General features: G+C 41.8%; 1 protein-coding gene across 4 annotated transcripts in view; it reads left to right on the top strand.

Annotated features, from left to right (window-relative positions):
• Positions 1 to 12,156, top strand: part of LOC141182619 (uncharacterized) — a 213,623-nt gene extending 201,467 nt beyond the window's left edge. For 3 of the 4 annotated variants that reach the window (XM_073660781.1, XM_073660784.1, XM_073660782.1), the window contains 8 exons: positions 1,216 to 1,287; positions 1,443 to 1,600; positions 2,513 to 2,662; positions 2,792 to 2,968; positions 3,051 to 3,174; positions 3,257 to 3,354; positions 3,553 to 3,643; positions 6,701 to 12,156. In XM_073660781.1, the coding sequence (XP_073516882.1) occupies positions 1,216 to 1,287; positions 1,443 to 1,600; positions 2,513 to 2,662; positions 2,792 to 2,968; positions 3,051 to 3,174; positions 3,257 to 3,354; positions 3,553 to 3,643; positions 6,701 to 8,982 (3,152 nt within the window). In that variant the 3' untranslated portion in view covers positions 8,983 to 12,156. The remainder of the gene's footprint in view (positions 1 to 1,215; positions 1,288 to 1,442; positions 1,601 to 2,512; positions 2,663 to 2,791; positions 2,969 to 3,050; positions 3,175 to 3,256; positions 3,355 to 3,552; positions 3,644 to 6,700) is intronic. The other variant, XM_073660783.1, reaches the window with a different exon arrangement.
• The last annotated feature ends 722 nt before the right edge of the window (positions 12,157 to 12,878 follow it).

Here is a 12,878-nt window from a genome sequence, read left to right as displayed (position 1 = left end):
CCTTTGCAGGTACGGATATAGTAGGGGAGGCCCCCGTGGTTACCATCCTGGAGTTCCTTCAGAAGGGGTTGGAACTGGGGTTGGCCACGAGCACGCTGAAGGTTCAGGTGGCAGCTCTGGGAGCCCTGTATAACTGCAACCTGGCAAGGGATAGATGGGTCTCCAGGTTCATCAGAGCATCTCATAGATCCAGGCCCATCCCCTCCCGGAAGGCTCCTCCGTGGGATTTAAATCTTGTTCTTTCAGCCCTGACCAGAGGCCCCTTTGAACCTCTAGGGGAAGCGTCCCTTAAAATCTTGTCCCTTAAGACGTCCCTTCTGGTAGCCCTCACCTCGGCTCGCCGCATTAGTGATATCCAAGCACTATCCGCAGGACCCCCTTTTACACAAATACTAGACGACAGAGTGACGCTTAGGACCGACCCTGCGTACCTTCCTAAGGTGGGATCCCTTTTTCACAGGTCACAGGAGGTTACCCTCCCTTCCTTCTGCGCAGCCCCAAAAAACAAGGGGGAAGAGGCCCTTCACACCTTGGACGTCAGGAGGTGCATTATGCAATATTTAGAGGCCACACGGGAGTGTAGGAAGGACAGGGCTCTTTTTGTGTGCTTCCAGGGATCTCGGAAGGGACAGAAAGCTTCCAAAGGAACCCTGGCAAGGTGGATAAGGGAAGCCATTTCCCTGGCTTATTCCTCAAGCGGGGAAACAGCGCCGGTGGGCTTAAGGGCGCACTCGACAAGGGCAGTGGCAGCCTCCTGGGCGGAGAAGGCCAGAGCTTCAATCGAACAGATATGTAGAGCGGCGACCTGGTCTTCTCCCTCCACGTTCTTTAAACACTACCGGCTGGATCTAACATCGTCTTCAGATCTTACCTTTGGCAGAAGGGTTCTGGAAGCGGTGGTCCCTCCCTAATCTTCACTGCTCTGCAATCTCTCCGTGGTGCCGTCATGGGGAAAGAGAAAGAGTAGTTACTTACCGGTAACGAAATTTCTCGGAACCCATGACGGCACCCGTACATTCCCTCCCCTTTTTTCTTACACATGGGTGTGCACAATCGTTACTACCTGTTGTTTAGTCACAGGGTGTGTCTGAAAAAAAAAAATATATATACATATATAGTATATATAATAAAAATGCCATATTTGGTGTTACTAACCTGGCGGTGCTCTGTAAACCAACTGATGCGGGAGAGAGGTGCCTCCCTTTTTATCTGCAGGTTTCCTGTCCTTGAAGGGCGGATCCCCTCTCTCCGTGGTGCCGTCATGGGTTCCGAGAAATTTCGTTACCGGTAAGTAACTACTCTTTTTCTGTGATGTTTTCTTGGTAGATAATGATACTATTACGTAAAGTACATTTTTACGGAGAGTTTAAGTAGAAATATTCAACAATATAAATTTTAAGGATATGTTATTCATAAATAATAATTGGTTTTCTTCTTGGCAGATGACTGTACCAGGAGATCAGAGGGACAGCTGACATCTTCAATTTTTAAATCAGATGATCTTGAGATCCCACAGGACACAATTGAAGTGAATGTCATTACTCCAGATATACCATCATCCCTTCACAGCAAAGATCTGTCATCTGATCATTTGAAACAGGTCCTGTCTTCTGATTCATTATCGACTACTAAGGAAAATCAAAGTCACAAAATAGGCATTAAAAAACGAATTGCTCCTAAAGCAAAGAAATCATTTTCATGTTCAGAATATGGAAATAGTTTTTCCCTCGAAAAGTCTTTTCTTAAACATCAAAGCATTCACACAGCAGAGAATAGATTTTTTTGTTTCAAGTGTGGGAATTTTTTTTAACCAGAAATCAAATCTTGTTAATCACCAGAGAAGTCACACAGAGGAGAAGCCATTTTCCTGTTCAGAAAGTGGAAAATGTTTTACAGAGAAATCAAGTTTAATCAAATATCAGAGAACTCACACAGGGGAGAAGCCTTTTTCCTGTTCAGAATGTGGGAAATGTTTTAGCCGGAAATCTCTGGTGCTTAACCAAACCTGAACTCACACAGTGGAGAAGCCTTTTTTCTGTTCAGACATGAGACCTAACGTGATGGAAGATTACAGTCCGGGGAAGATGGGAAACATTCATATAGACGGCCGGTGGAGATGTAATCAGTGAAGAAATCTGGCTAAATATGTTTCTGGAGCTGTAGTAGAAGATGAAGATGTCGTCCTCATCATGAAGTAGTTATTTCTCATGTCACATGTAATGAATATCTCCTGCAGTATTGCTAATGCCGATTGCAGTATCGGTAAATGAGACGAGAATTAGCTTTATGGAAGATGAGTCTTTGAGAAACGTATTCAGCTACAGACTCCAAGGAAGAAACTGCTTGTTGTCTGTGGCCTAAAATATATAGGTTTTATTAGTAGATGTAAAGAAGAAAACTAAATACTGTAAAATAATAAATCTCCTCATATGTTTCCCTTATTATCTCCAGTAATTGTATTATGACGCAGGATTTTTATGATGTTACATCGACTCATCTTCTTCTCATTCAGGTCTCTACAATATCGGATCCTCTCAGTGAAGATCTTCTATTTAAGAGAATTTTCCTTATGGACCCATCAAAGATGGATATGGACAGAGACAAGATGGCGGAGAGGATATTCCACCTCACCCTAGAGATCCTCTTCCGGCTTACTGGAGAGGTGAGAGATTCCAATGACGTCACATTGCATCATTCTTATCTATGGGAATAACAGATGGACAGAACTGGAGAGGTGAGGACTCTGGAAATGTCTGGAGTGAGATTGATTTATATGTCTTTCCATAACCAGGATTACATATTAGTGAAGACCTCTAGTGAGCGCTGTGAGGACCCTGTGTCTGAGGGATGGGAAAGACCCCTGAGCCCAATCACAGGGCATCCATCTCACCCCTTCATACATGAGGACATCAATGACCAGAAGATCGTAGAACTCACCTACAAAATGATTGAGCTGCTGACTGGAGAGGTGACACTGCTGGGAATGCTGGGACATTATACAGTAACGCTATGAAAGGATCGGGGGATGACGGTATCATTGTATGTGTCAGGTTCCTATAAGATGTCAGGATGTCACTGTCTATTTCTCCATGGAGGAGTGGGAGTATTTAGAAGGACACAAAGATCTGTACAAGGACGTCATGATGGAGGTTCCCCAGCCCCTCACATCACCAGGTAATAGACAGGACTAAACACACACTGCCTATAATTATCTGTATGTAAAGAATGAATTCAGTCCTGTATGTGTTTCCTCCAGATCTATCCAGTAAGAGGAGAACACCAGAGAGATGTCCCCGTCCTCTTCTTCCTCAGGACTGTAAACAAGAAGATCCCAATGTTCCTCAGGATCATCAGGTAGATGGAGAGAAGGTGTCATGAGATCTCCCCTATGATGTGTAGACGGCTGTGAAGGTCTTGTGTTCAGTCTTGTTTTATCCACCAGTATTATATGGTTTATACTTGTGTAAAGAGAATGGTGGAGATGGCAGGATTAGAGCCGATCATAGATGGGACTTCTCCATCTGTCTGTGACTTTTACAATATTTGTTTCAGGGTGAAGATCTGCCCCATATTAATACTACAGAGACATATGTGAGGGGTGATGAGCGGTGTAAAGAGGAGATTCCTACATATGACTACCCAGGTGAGTAGTAACCACTAAATGCAGAGAAGTCACAGATTCTTCTCAGTCACCGGCTGTGGCTGCTTTATCGGTGGTGTAGTCCGGCCGTATTACAATTGTGTGATCACCATTTTTCCTCTAGACCACAGCATTCTCTTCCACCCAAAACTGTTCAAATGATTTTGGGCATTGAAACCCTTTTCCATAGAACTTACAACCTGGAGGATCCACCTACTCCCTGGGATTAGGAGACGCTGACCGTTACCTGCCCAGATCTGTAAACTGCAAAGCCAGAAAATCACTTGAAGAAAAATATTATGATAGGCCTGTAAGGGAAAGTGGAGGGTAATGATGCTGTTGGCTTCCTAGATCCCTGATATCTTATTGGATGAATCTACCTTCTCTCCCCTCTGTGCTGCTGAATGTGCTCATATGGTCCCTACAAGACCAGGTCCAGTCTTTCTGGCCAAACTTCACTTTTATGATCTACAACATTAAATGTGTAGTGAGGGCCAATTGTGAATTTCTGTACAATAACAGCAGAGTTTCCCTTTATCCTGACTTTTCAGTTTCTTTTAAAACCGACTAACTTCAAACCAGATTGTGATAAACTAAAAAAAAAACATTACACCTGCGCCATGATATATCTCTAAGCTAAATTTAAGACGTCTCAGCTCTGTAGTATTATAAAAAGTTCTCTTTGAATGTCTGATATTTCTTCTTGAAACTCATCTGACAGAAAATATTGTCCCTTATGATAGTTTAGATTCCCAAGAGCCACCGAGCCCCATACTCCAATTACCGCAGAGAGGTTTCACCACTAGTTACTCATTACTTACTGATGGAGACTGTTGAGTTTGGTCATTTCAGTAGATGAGTTATTGTCTATACTCACAGTTTTGACTATAGTAGTTAGTGCCCAAAATACTCTGATTTAACCTCTTCCTGCAGCCAGTTTTGTGTTCCTATCAGGGCCCATTTTTCAAATCTGACATGTGTCACTTTATATGGTGATAACTTTGGAATTCTTCACAAAGGATAAAAGGAAACAAATGGACCTTACAAATAATATTCCATCTTCTCTTGAATCTGACAATCCCCTATATACGGTTGTACACTACTGTCTGGGCACATGGCAGGTTAAGAAGGGAAGGAGCGACATTTAGCTATTTGAATGCAGATCTTGCTGGGATAGTTTGCAGACACAATGTATTGGGGACACTGTTCATGGTCACTTGGCAGCTCAAAAGATGGCTACCACAAACAGGCTTGGCGTTATCTACTCCATTTTCCAGATCCCAGGCTTTGCCTTCCTCAACATCCTTTAACCCCTCTACGTGGATTTGGACTTAGACAGAGACCCCCTAAGCTTGGGCCACAGTGTTACGTAATGTTCTGTGGTGTGAGATGGCAAGAAGAATAGTCAGATAGCCGGGTCAGAACATGGAGGTCAGAGAAAATACGAAACCACACAAAAGTAGTCAGTAAACGGGCCGAGGTCACAACAGAAACAAATACACAAGTCGGGACCTGAGCACAGAGGACTGAACCAGAGGAGAACAAGGCTGTATCTGGCAGCTTCCAGCAATATGCTTCCAGCTTTAGTAGGGTGCGGTGCTTTCCAAATGGCTGAAGCAGGGAGCAGATTACTCCAGCTGGACAGCACACACCCCCATACTGCCAGACTGGATGGTACTACTGGTCCCAGCAACCCTAATCTTAGTGGCTGGACAGAGCCTGCGCCGCTGAGAGCTTCAGGTTCTGACGTCTCCTCCATCACCAGCGCCACCTGCAGGATGAATAAGACGGCGCCTGGTGACAGAAGCAGACATTACAGGAGCAGATCCCAGAGGAGATGGGACACACCATTTACAGAAGCCCTAATATGACATAATAACAGAAAACCAGAGCAGTAGAAATCCCCATAAAGTGACTCCATTTTGGAAATTATAACTCTCAGTGAATTAATCTATAGGAGTAGTGACTATTTTGACTCCACAGTGTTTTTCTGGAAATTAGCACGCAGTGGATGATGGTGAGTGAAAATTACAAATATACAATTTCATTACCCAACACATAGTGCCCAGATTGTGCTCCAGGAGACACACACCATCAATTAAGTGGGTTCTTCTCACTATAGTAATGTCAAATACATGGATGCTAAATGTGGTTTGGGCACACTGCAAGGCTCAGAAGTGAGGGGGAGATCTGACTTTGGGAGAGTGGATATTGCTGGATTGGTTTATGGAAGCCATGTTGCTTTTCAAAAGCCTTTGAGCCACTAATAATGTGGAAACCTCTGTTTTTCCATTGACAGATGATGGACCTGAGTGGGGACTTGTTTTTTGTGAGATGAGTAGAAGTTTTTATTGATATTATTTTTGCCTACATAACATTGTTTGGTGACTTTTTATTCCATATTTGGGAGGCAGAATTAACAAACAGTTGGACACTACGATCCACTGGTTCATCCTATGAGGTTTTCTATTAGACTGTGAACTGTTATTGTCTTGGTGAATAATGACGGATAACAAAGGGCACAATTAAAAAAAAATCACAGAAAAAGATACAGCCTTACCAACACAAATCATATAAGAAATGCACTAGCAGGATGCCGCTGACCCCCATGATAATGGTGGGGGCAGCACAGGTGCAAAATACTGATGAAGCAACCACTCACAATCATACCAATTCATGGAGGGTGTGGTTGCCTAGTATTAAAGATGCACACAGAGGAAGCTTGCATAGGACGCCAGTCACACAGGTAGGTTTGATGCACAGTGTCTGGCTTAGCCTAATGATGCCCATACTATTACATCAGGAAGGTTGCCCAGCACTATATCAGTGCACCCCACATGGACAGACACCCCAGTACACCCAACCAACACTAAAATGCTAATGCATTTGTTATCTGATTTGGTGTTGGTAAGGCTGATTTTTTTCTGTGATGTTTTCTCGCTAAATAATGATACTTTTACACAAAGTTCATTTTTACAGAGAGTTTAAGTAGAAATGTTCAACAGTATAAATTTTAAGGATATGTTATTCATAAATAATAATTGGTTTTATTCTCGGCAGATGACTGTACCAGGAGATCAGAGGGACAGCTGACATCTTCAATTTTTAAATCAGATGATCTTGAGATCACACAAGATACAATTGAAATGAATGCCATTACTCCAGATATACCATCATCCCTTCACAGCAAAGATCTGTCATCTGATCATTTGAAACAGGTCCTGTCTTCTGATTCATTACAGACTACTAAGGAAAATCAAAGTCACAAAATAAGCATTAAAAAACAAATTGCACCGAAAGCAAAGAAGCCATTTTCATGTTCAGAATATGGTAATAGTTTTTCCCTCGAAAAGTCTTTGCTTAAACATCAAAGCATTCACACAGCAGAGAATAGATTTTTTTGTTTCAAGTGTGGGAAATTTTTTAACCAGAAATCAGATCTTGTTAATCACCAGAGAAGTCACATAGAGGAGAAGCCATTTTCTTTTTCAGAAAGTGGAAAATGTTTTACAGAGAAATCAGGTTTAATCAAATATCAGAGAACTCACACAGGGGAGAAGCCTTATTCATGTTCAGAATGTGGGAAGTGTTTTAGCCGGAAATCAGATTTGGTTGAGCATAAGAGAACTCACACAGGGGAGAAGCCTTTTTCCTGTTCAGAATGTGGAAAATGTTTTAGCCGGAAATCAGATTTGGTTGAGCATAAGAGAACTCACACAGGGGAGAAGCCTTTTTCCTGTTCAGAATGTGGAAAATGTTTTAGATTGAAATCAAGTTTTATCAGACATCAGAGAACTCACACAGGGGAGAAGCCTTTTTCATGTTCAGAATGTGGGAAATGTTTTAGCCGGAAATCAGATTTGGTTGAGCATAAGAGAACTCACACAGGGGAGAAGCCTTTTTCCTGTTCAGAATGTGGAAAATGTTTTAGCCGGAAATCAGATTTGGTTGAGCATAAGAGAACTCACACAGGGGAGAATCCTTTTTCCTGTTCAGAATGTGGAAAATGTTTTGGATTGAAATCAAGTTTTATCAGACATCAGAGAACTCACACAGGGGAGAAGCCTTTTTCATGTTCCATATGTGGAAAATGTTTTAGATTGAAATCAAGTTTTATCAGCCATCAGAGAATTCACACAGGGGAGAAGCCTTTTTCCTGTTCAGAATGTGGAAAATGTTTTAGATTGAAATCAAGTTTTAGCAGACATCAGAGAACTCACACAGGGGAGAAGCCTTTTTCCTGTTCAGAATGTGGAAAATGTTTTAGATTGAAATCAAGTTTTATCAGCCATCAGAGAATTCACACAGGGGAGAAGCCTTTTTCCTGTTCAGAATGTGGAAAATGTTTTAGATTGAAATCAAGTTTTATCAGACATCAGAGAATTCACACAGGGGAGAAGCCTTTTTCCTGTTCAGAATGTGGAAAATGTTTTAGATTGAAATCAAGTTTTATCAGCCATCAGAGAATTCACACAGGGGAGAAGCCTTTTTCCTGTTCAGAATGTGGAAAATGTTTTAGCCGGAAATCAGATTTGGTTGAGCATAAGAGAACTCACACAGGGGAGAAGCCTTTTTCCTGTTCAGATTGTGGAAAATGTTTTAGCCGGAAATCAGATTTGGTTGAGCATAAGAGAACTCACACAGGGGAGAAGCCTTTTTCATGTTCAGAATGTGGGAAATGTTTTAGATTGAAATCAAGTTTTATCAGACATCAGAGAACTCACACAGGGGAGAAGCCTTTTTCATGTTCAGAATGTGGGAAATGTTTTACAGTGAAATCAAGTTTTATCAGCCATCAGAGAATTCACACAGGGGAGAAGCCTTTTTCCTGTTCAGAATGTGGAAAATGTTTTATCCGGAAATCAGATTTGGTTGAGCACCAGAGAACTCACACAGGGGAGAAGCCTTTTTCCTGTTCAGAATGTGGGAAATGTTTTAGCTGGAAATCAGTTTTGGTTACGCACAAGAGAAATCACACACGGGAGAAGCCTTTTTCCTGTTCAGAATGTGGGAAATGTTTTATCCAGAAATCAGTTTTGGTTAAGCACCAGAGAATTCACACAGGGGAGAAGCCTTTTTCCTGTTCAGAATGTGGGAAATGTTTTAGCTGGAAATCAGTTTTGGTTACGCACAAGAGAAAGCACACAGGGGAGAAGCCTTTTTCCTGTTCAGAATGTGGGAAATGTTTTAGCTGGAAATCAGTTTTGGTTACGCACAAGAAAAATCACACACGGGAGAAGTCTTTTTCCTGTTCAGAATGTGGGAAATGTTTTAGCTGGAAATCAGTTTTGGTTAAGCACCAGAGAACTCACACAGGGGAGAAGCCTTTTTCCTGTTCATAATGTGGGAAATGTTTTAAAGATAAATCAGATTTGGTTAAGCACCAGAGAACTCACACAGGGGAGAAACCTTTTTCCTGTTCAGAATGTGGGAAATGTTTTGTGAAGAAATCATCACTTCTTAGTCACCAGAGAACTCACACAGACGAGAAGCCATTTTCATGTTCTTAATGCGGGAAATGTTTTACACGGAGATCAACTCTTAACAAACTTCAGAGACGTCACACAGGGGAGAAGCCTTTTTCATTTTTAACCGAAAATTATATCTTCATAAAGGGGTTGTCCACTACTAGACCAACTCCTTCTCATTCCTCATGTTTGGCCTTTTTAAAATAAAAACACTCATACGCACTTCCTGTTCTGGCGCCGTTCCATTGGTGTCACAACTCGCGTTTCCTTAAGGATGTTACATCACACAAGATTGTTACATCACACAATCCTGCTCCCAATCAACGCCACCTTTAGACGTATTGTACATCAACAGGAAGGACATGGCCTGGACACAGCATCAAGGGAACGCACACACTGAGAGCACTCTCTTCAGACCGTGTTCCTGGGGGAATTATAAGCAATTTACAGCCTCAAACATGACGTTCGATATGGGAAAGAAAGAAGAGATCGGAGGTTAATCTGAGGTCCTCCACCTCTGTCAGCATGTCTGGTATGCAGCGTTTCTTATGTAAGGTCTTATCTTCCTGCTCCGGAGCCATTACTGCCTCACCTCAGCATGGAAAAAGAAGCAGCCTTAACCCTCATGATGCCAGACAGCTCCAGGCTGTAAGTCCTGCACCAACTTCTCTCTTAATGTCGGCCTCACAAGAAAACAGCTCCACAAATCTCCTTGTACTCTCACCAAAGCCCACATACTGAGCAGCGCATGCTTCACAGGGACATTTACCCCCCAGACACAGGGAATTCTGATATGGAGAACAACATAACTTATTTGTATATCAGATTACGTCTATCCCGACTAAAGAAGACATGGAGCAATATATTCAGAGGCTGGAGACCACATACAATACTGAAATACGTCCCCTCACTTCTATCCTGTCACAGCTTACTGACGAGGTACAGAGATTAGAGGATAATGTCGTCCAAGTTAGAGGCCATCATAATGCTCAGAAACTAACACTGGATCTTCACAGCCAGTAAATAAACCATCTGTTTAATATGGTTGATGATCAAGAAAATCACAATAATATCTGGATAAGGGGTATACCTGAAAGCATCATTGCACAAGTGATTATGCCAACACTGCGATCATTATTCAATAATATCCTTGGTGATCCTATTGATAAGGAGGTGGAGATTTTAAAGGCGCACCGTACAATAGGCAATCATGCCCAGATCCTGAGCGTTCAAGGGACATTATGTGTCGCATACATATTTTCAATGTAAAAGAGGCCATTGTGAGGAAAGCAGAGGAGTTGGATCCTGGTGATTTCAATGGAAAACGCATATAATTGCTCACATATCTATCCTGAATGACACTTGCTAAAAGAAGGGTATTGAAACCACTACTTGATGCCATCCGGGAAAATGGCCTGATGTACTCCTGGGGGTACCCATTCCAGCTGTATATTTTCAAAGATCCAATCAACATGAGACCTTTCTGTGATGCCCTGGACATTCCCTATATCTGACTGGCCACCTGCTCCACCATTGCCACAGAGAGTTCCAGCACGTCGCAGAAGGTGTTAAGTGGATCAGGAACTTGATGGTGATGCAGCCAGATGGGAGAGGAACCTGCCAATCATATGAGCTCCTGAAATGAATCTTGCCTTCCCTGATGAGAGACAGTTTGCAGATGCTTACTTATTTCTTTAAGCATATAATTAGATATATCTAAATAGAGCATTAGGTGCCACTCTTCCACTATATAGAATGTCTAAGTTCATATAAGATCTTAGACCGGCATATAAGTTGAGTTCACATGATACTACTGTAATATCAGGCTGTATTACTTTACTTGCTTTATATTCCATGGTTCCACCTAATAGGAATCCTAGAACTGAAAGTTTGACTTACGCCTGTAAAGACAACCCCCAGTTAGGGACTTGCATTGGGATCTGCTTGTTTCGCAATTTCCTACTGTTTTGATATATTCATAATCTATACTTCTTAGACACTGAGAGGTAGATGTTACTATCTACCGTCTATACGTCATCTTTTCTTTTAATCTTTCTCTCTTCCCCCTCCTCCTTTTTTTCATATAATATGGCACAACTCAAAACTTGTTCATTGAATGTCAGAGGACTTAATGTTCCAGAGAAAGGAGCTCAAGTGTTTTATCACAGGTATAAACAGCACGTACATTTTCTCTTTCTTCAGGAGTCACACTTTAGAGGCGATCATATACTATACCTCAGATTACTAATAGATATTATTCATCTTGGCGTCCCAGAAAAATGCAGTTTTGAAGTCTAAGGTGCTGAGTATAGGCCGCCACAGATCACTGATGCATACTATTGTAGAAACACTGTCTGACACGGAGAGGAGGTATGCGTTTGTTAAGATCTCCATCTACTCCAAAATTTTGACTTTGGAAAAGTTCTATCTCCCTAATTGTGACCAAATTAAGACATACCGTCATAACTTAAACAAACTAAAATATTTTGCGGCGGACCTTATCATCATTGGAGGTGACTTTAATTTTGTCTTGGATCCTTCTTTAGATGCGTCCCTGGGCTGGAGCCACCAATCTAAAACACAAACAAAAGCTTTGCTAATTGTGCTTTGGTCTCAACCGGGCGATGTATGTAGGATACTACATCCAGACGTAAAGAATTATACCTATTATTCTCCTTTACACAATATGCATAGCAGTATAGTCCTTTTCTTAATTAGCCGTCACTTGCCTACATGGCAACCTACATCTCAGGTAGGAACTGCTGTATGGTGAGATCATGCTCCTGTATATTGTAATCTGACTATACGTGACTCCACCAAGGCTTCAGATGTTGGAACTTAAATGATAATCTGCTGAAAGACTCACTCTGTGTCCCAGACCTTCTTGAGACTATAGACTGCTTCAAATATATGAGCATGATGAAATGCCTTACCATTTAAATGGGAAGCACTCACATGCGTCCTCAGAGGGATAATAATAAAAAATACAGTACAGACCAAAAGTTTGGACACACCTTCTCATTTAAAGGTTTTCCTGTATTTTCATGACTATGAAAATTGTACATTCACAATGAAGGCATCAAAACTATGAATTAACACATGTGGAATTATATACTTAACAAAAAAGTGTGAAACAACTGAAAATATCTCTTATATTCTAGGATCTTCAAAGTAGCCACCTTTTGCTTTAATGACTGCTTTGCACACTCTTGGCATTCTCTTGATGAGCTTCAAGAGGTAGTCACCGGAAATGGTTTTCACTTCACATGTGTGCCCTGTCAGGTTTAATAAGTGGGATTTCTTGGGGTTGGGACCATCAGTTGTGTTGTGCAGAAGTCTGGTGGATACACAGCTGATAGTCCTACTGAATAGACTGTTAGAATTTGTATTATGGCAAGAAAAAAGCAGCTAAGTAAAGAAAAACGAGTGGCCATCATTACTTAAAGAAATGAAGGTCAGTCAGTCCGAAAAATTGGGCAAACTTTGCAAGTGTCCCCAAGTGCAGTTGCAAAAACCATCAAGCGCTACAAAGAAACTGGCTCACATGAGGACCGCCCCAGGAAAGGAAGACCAAGAGTCACCTCTGCTTCTGAGGATAAGTTTATCCAAGTCACCAGCCTCAGAAATCTCAGGTTAACAGCAGCTCAGATTGGAGACCAGGTCAATGCCACACAGAGTTCTAGCAGCAAACACATCTCTTTAGCAACTGTTAAGAGGAGACTTTGTGCAGCAGGCCTTCATGGTAAAATAGCTGTTAGGAAACCACTGCT

The sequence above is a fragment of the Phyllobates terribilis genome, unplaced genomic scaffold (genome assembly GCF_046119375.1).
Source record: "Phyllobates terribilis strain yellow unplaced genomic scaffold, ASM4611937v1 Scaffold_35__1_contigs__length_13245226, whole genome shotgun sequence".
NCBI lineage: Eukaryota > Metazoa > Chordata > Amphibia > Anura > Dendrobatidae > Phyllobates > Phyllobates terribilis.
Note: the sequence above shows the minus strand (reverse complement) of the source record. Positions and strands in the feature narration are given on the sequence as shown.